The sequence below is a fragment of the Orycteropus afer genome, unplaced genomic scaffold (genome assembly GCF_000298275.1).
Source record: "Orycteropus afer afer isolate SDZICR_OR568_19922 unplaced genomic scaffold, OryAfe1.0 scaffold00538, whole genome shotgun sequence".
Classification (NCBI taxonomy): Eukaryota; Metazoa; Chordata; class Mammalia; order Tubulidentata; family Orycteropodidae; genus Orycteropus; species Orycteropus afer.
In genome coordinates, this window is record NW_006922125.1 from 1,279,000 (window position 1) to 1,284,914 (window position 5,915).

General features: G+C 42.3%; 1 protein-coding gene across 1 annotated transcript in view; it reads right to left on the reverse strand.

Annotated features, from left to right (window-relative positions):
- The window catches only part of RBMX2 (RNA binding motif protein X-linked 2), a 14,528-nt gene that overhangs the window by 7,136 nt on the left and 1,477 nt on the right, over positions 1–5,915 (reverse strand). The window contains exons 2-5 of the mRNA XM_042782946.1: positions 4,020–4,210; positions 3,719–3,834; positions 2,529–2,580; positions 1,053–1,182 (exon numbers count right to left, since the gene is read on the reverse strand). Coding sequence (XP_042638880.1) covers positions 1,053–1,182; positions 2,529–2,580; positions 3,719–3,834; positions 4,020–4,210 — 489 coding nt within the window. The remainder of the gene's footprint in view (positions 1–1,052; positions 1,183–2,528; positions 2,581–3,718; positions 3,835–4,019; positions 4,211–5,915) is intronic.

Genomic DNA, 5,915 nt, shown 5'->3' on the forward strand with positions numbered 1-5,915 from the left:
ATAGCAACCCTACAGGACAGAGTAGAACTGCCCCATTGGGTTTCCAAGGCTGTCAAACTTTACAGACCCAGACTACCATACCTTTTCCCATGGAGTGGCTGGTGCATTCGAACTGCCAACCTTTTGGTTAGCAGCCAAAAGCCTTAGCCACTGCACCAGAGCTCCTTCTACCCTCACCAGAGAGGGACTATTAGCTCATACGGATATTTCTGCTGTGACTCATAACTCTCCCGGTGAACAACAAAAAATGAACATCTCGCTTAAAATAAAAACTATTTTCAGGCAGATACAGATTTATTCTATAGGCAAAGTGATCAAAATCTGAAAACTGGCTTTCATTCATTTCTCCATGTAAGAACATATTTTTATTATTAAGACTGAGCAGTTTCTGAAAACTGCTGTATTCCCCATTTCAAAGCATTTTTGAAAACCTTCCTTTTGCAGTGATATGCCATAAAGGAAACCAGCTGGCTCCCTTAAAAATCAAGCATAGCACCTTATCCCATCCTCTCCTACAGTCTCTGGCTGTTCTATTCTGGTCCAATCAGTGGCAAGGTCTCCAAAGCAAGAGGCAGCCTCACCTTGTGACCATGCTCACTCAAAGCAGTGTTCTTCCTAAATGAGTGTAAGAGCTATGTGGATGACAACCAAGCCTGACTTGTCCCCACCCTTTTCCTCAGCTCAAAGCCTCACTTGAAAGGGTAGAGTGACGGGGACCAAAGGGGAGAGAAATGAAGAATGAGTCACTTTTGACAATTCCCTGACACAGTCCAGCGTGGAAGAGCAGTAGTTGTTAATTTATTCATTCTCCAATGCATCAAAGATGAAAGTGGGAAGAGAAGAGGGTCTGCTAACAGATCAAAGATGAGGAAAAGGAACAAGTCTTAGCAGGGTCATGAGCCTGAAATAATTTCCTGGCCAGTGTGCCCCCACATCTTTCTCCCTAGCTGACTAGTACTATCCTCAAGCACAGCAAGGACCAGGTCGAAAATAAAATCTAACCCCTACACACAAGAAAAGACCAGCCAATCTTGTTTAATAAGCATGCTCACCTTGATCCCATTGAAATTATCAACGGCCAGGATTGTGCTCCTCTGGTCTTCATAGCAGAGGAAACAGAATCCTTTGGACTTCCCAGTCTTCTTGTCCCTCACGAGATTAATGTTAACAACCTCTCCATACCTATTTATTTATAATAGAGGAAGAACCAATGATTTAAAATGCAAACTCTTTCAGGTTGGTTTAAAACACAAAATTCAAATTAACAGTACAGTCCATACAGGAGACCAATCTACAACAGGATGATGTAGAAAGGTTGAAAATAAAAAATTAGACAAAGATCTAGCAAGAACACCCAAATAAAAAATATATATATAGCTGACAATACTAACAGAGAAAAATTCAACACCAAAAAAAGTTATTCAATGGGATGAAGAATATTATCTCACATTGAAAAAGGTCCTAATACAAAACAAAGGTGTAAGTTACTGAACTTCATGTATCAATTAACAAATTAAATTTTAAAAATGTATTAGATACTGAAATATTAATGCTGAAAATGCTTCTATGATTAAACTAGTGTGGTACTGCCACATGAATAGACAGAGATAGAAGAAGAAAACAGAAGAGAAGGCTAAGAAGAGATCCAAGTACATATGGGAAAATTAGTACAGAGAGAAAATTATTAGAGAGAAAGAATGACACACACAATGTGCTAACATGCTTACATCTGGGGAACCTGGGTGGAGGGATATAGATATATTTTTTTTTCACTTTTACTGTGGTGAAAACATATACAACAAGACATTCACCAACATAACAACTTCCCCATTTACAGCTCAGGGACAATGATGACATTTTTCATGTTGTGCCATCATTATTGCTATCCTTTTCCAAAATATTCCACCACAGTTAGCATAAACTCAACATCGCCCAAACAAAAGTTTCCCCTTTCCCCCTCCCTCGTACGCCTGGTAACTACTAATAATCTTTGGTTTCTGTTTTTTTTTTTTTCCCAACCAGTATAAATATTCTTTACACTCTCCTACAACTTCCCTGTTTTAAGTCTGACATTTCAAAATAAAAAGTAAGTTGAGAAAAGAATACAGAAGCTGGCTTGACGGGGCTCCTAAACCAAACTTGTTGCCATAAAATTGATTCTAGCTCATAGCAACCCTAAAGGACAGAGCAGAACTGCCCCATAGTGTTTCCAAAGCTGTAAGCTTTATGGAAGCAGACCACCACATCTTTCTCCCATGGAGCGGCTGGTGGGTTCAAACCACATTTCACTGCGTCAAACTGACCTTTCAGTTAGCTTAACCAATGCACCACCAGGGCTCCTAGTGATCTTCAAACTGGAACAATATGAATGTCAAGAAAGAACAGTGATGGTCATGTACTACAACATATCCAATTATTTAAAAATGAATCCACAAAGACCTAATATCTTTATTATATGAAGGACTCTTAAAAAATTAATAGGAAAACACCAATAGAAAACTGCAAGCAGGAAATGAAAAGGGACTTACTGTGAGAACACACAGATGATATCCCCTTCTGTCAGTTCATAAGGAAGCCCTCCTAGAAGAGGAAACCACATTGCAGCACAACATTTACTAAAAGTGTCTACTAGGGACCATGCACTGAGCCAAGTTCTAGGGGTGCAAAGAAGAGTAAGCCATGAAGAACTGACAGTCTGATGCAAAGACAAAAGTACACATAAGGTTCAGAAGTACAGAAAAAGGAGGGATTCAATGTCAGTGTCATCCTTAAGCAAGCTGAACTCAGTCTTCCTCATATTCACAATCCTATTTACAAAGCAGGTAGGTCCTAGCACAAAACTCTGTTTCTAGGAATTTATCTTGAATTCATTCATCTGCTCTTTATCTAGATTTTATAACTAAGATCCAAAATTAGCTTAAATATGTTTCTATCAGCCCCACTCACTCATACACTAAGGATTATAAAGATAAGTGTTAGTCATTTCATGGGAAATAAACTCCCCTCCAAATGTTTCCTTCCTCAGCTGTAAAATGGAGATACTAGCCTCGGAAGAAAGGTTGGGCAATCTACTTCCGTAGCGATACTGCCTTGGCAACCTAAGGAGGGGTTGCTATGAGTTGGGTCCGACTCGATGGCACATAACAACAACAACAACAACAACAGCACTTAGCTCACAGGACTGTTACGGGAATTAAATAAAACAATGCAGATGAAGCACTTGGGATAGGTTATACTTATGACACAAAGTGAATATAGGGATGGTGATATGGCCATGGGCAGAAGGCAGGAGCTAATTAGATGTAGAAAATGAATTTTGAGAGGTGAGAGGTTGGGGGTGGCATTACAGTAATATGGAAGAGTGGAAAAGATCATGAGTTCTAGAATCGCATAGTATTGGCTACTCCACTTATTAATTATGTGACCTTAAGAAAGTCGGTTAATTTCTCTGAGCCTGTTTCCTCAGCTGCACAATGGGAGTGAGGCGGAACACGGTAAAGGTCTCTGAGAAGCCCGCGAAGGGCTCTTAGCACACTGGATGGCACACAGTAACAGTAACGTCCATGAGCATCGATTTGGTAGGGAGAAGAAACTAGAAATAGGGGAAAAAAGAATGATAGAAATGGATGCAAGAGCAGATAGCAGATGAATAAGAGTGATGAATGTGGGCAGAAGAGAGGGAATGCTGAAAATGTTAGGAAGTAGCCAGGAGACTCACCCAGGAAAATCCAAGCACTGTCCTTGTACTCAGAGTGCCACGACACTTTATCGTCTACCCCAAGCTGGACCTCTCGCTCATTCAGCTCGTTGATGAGCTTCACCTTAGTCAAAGGGCTGCAGAGGGGGTGGAAAGGAGACAAGAAAGTGAGGCCAGAGCTGAGCTAAAGGAAAGCTGGGGATGAAGTCTAGTCTCTGCGCCTCTCCCGCCCCTCGGCCCCCCAGACGCTCTACCACTCCAGCCCCCAAGGGCCACCTCCCGGCAGATAGCACCCGCTTTTCAGAAAAACCCAGGGCCTTACTTCATCTTCGCGGGTCGGTACTCCGCACCAAGACTAGGGCTTCCGGGTGAAGGCGGCGTGCGCACGCGCAGCCCCAGTGCTTCGCGTTCATTGGAATAGGCGGAGCATGCGCTGGAAGAGCTCGACGCGTCACGGGCATGGCGCTTGCGCACTAGCGCAGAAGCGGCTTTTCTCTTCAGTATTGTTTTCACCTCCAAAGCAAAGCAAACCCACTGCTATGAAGTGGATTTGGACTCGTGACGACCCTATAGGACAGAGTAGAACTCCATAGAATTTCCAAGGCTGTAAATCCTTATGGAACACGGAAGCAGACTGTCTCACCTTTCGGGGAGCTGCTGGTGGGTTTGAACAGCTGACCTTTAATTAGCCAAATGCTTTAACCATTGCACCACACCCATAAGGGAGTTTTTCTCTATTCCCTCGCCCCTGCCCTCTGTGAAATGGGGCAAGGGTGCTAGGTTGGTGTGTCACAGAATTCCCAGCTCTTGGCACAGATTAAGGAATTCTAGTGATGTAGTGGTTAAGGTGTTTAGCTGCTAACCAAAAGGTCAATGGTTCAAACCCACCAGTCGTGCCGTGACAGAACGATGAGGCAGTTGCTTCTGTAAAGATTTACAGCTTTGGAAACCCTATGGTGTTATTCTACTCTCGTATAGGATCACTATGAGTTGGATTTTGATGTGGAAGTGTGCAAGATGGGTTCACATTTTGTTATGGCTTAAATCTTACATTGTATGCCACCATCTCTTCTACTGGTTCCTGGATATTTCTGGAGTGCAACCTATTAGGCAAATATATCTTGTCTCCTCAGTTATTAGCTCCATCTTGCACACTTATCAAAATCTGGTCTTGGACCATGATGTTTTAAAAGTGAAGGTCCAGAGCTCTGAAGTTCCCTGTGTAGGCATAGATCAGAGCTACAGACATTAGGTCCTTCATGAAAAGCATTTTGATGATGAAGATGGTGATGGTGATGACAACTGTATCCTCAAGTGGCTCACTATGTACCTGTGTCCTGCCAAGTGGCAGAACAGAAGCTGCACACCCATGACAGTGTCTTCTCATTCATTCTGTGTCTGTCTCCACTCCCCCACCCCAGCCATTCATTAACTTTGTAGGATTATCTTAGAAATGAAAACTAAACCGTGACAGATTACATATGGATTTATCTACCTCTAGGAATCTTAGGTTGCTTAGTTGTGGGGTTGAAATAGCCACTGCAAAGTGGTGAACTAGCATGCAGCATTATCTGGTTGACTACTTCAAGTGACTATGAAATGAGAGAGTTGGGGCTACACCTGGGGCTATGATGGGCAGGAGTAAAGCCAACAGATTTCAGAGGACATGTTGATGACAGCAAACCTAGGTAGTGAAAAAACATGTTAGGATGACTATTAGGACTCTTGTTTGAGAGACCAGTTGGAGCATGATACTCTTTGCTAAGGTAAGACAAACAAGGAGGTAGGCCAGTTTGGGAGAAAACTGATGAATTCACTTGGGAAGTCATTGAGTCACAAGCTCCTGAGGGAGACTGAATTCATCAGTTTTCTCCCAAACTAGCCTACCTCCTTGTGTCAGTTTCCAGAATTACAAAATGTTCATCTAAAAATATTAATATCATACAGTAAAACCTGCAAAAGTTGGAACCTGTGTAAGACAGAAACCTATCAGAGAAGGAAAATTCAAACATTTTTCACTAAAACTGAGTGATATTAAAGTGATAAGATTGCACCCTGTCAAAGGCAGTACCTTTCCATACCTACCTCAAGCAGCACAATTTCAGAAGTTGGAAATGACTTTTTGAAAATGTTAGGGCTGCTATATGGTGTAGTGCCTAAGGCATTTGACTGCTAACCAGAAAGCTGGTGGTTCAAACCCACCAGCCACTCCTCAGAA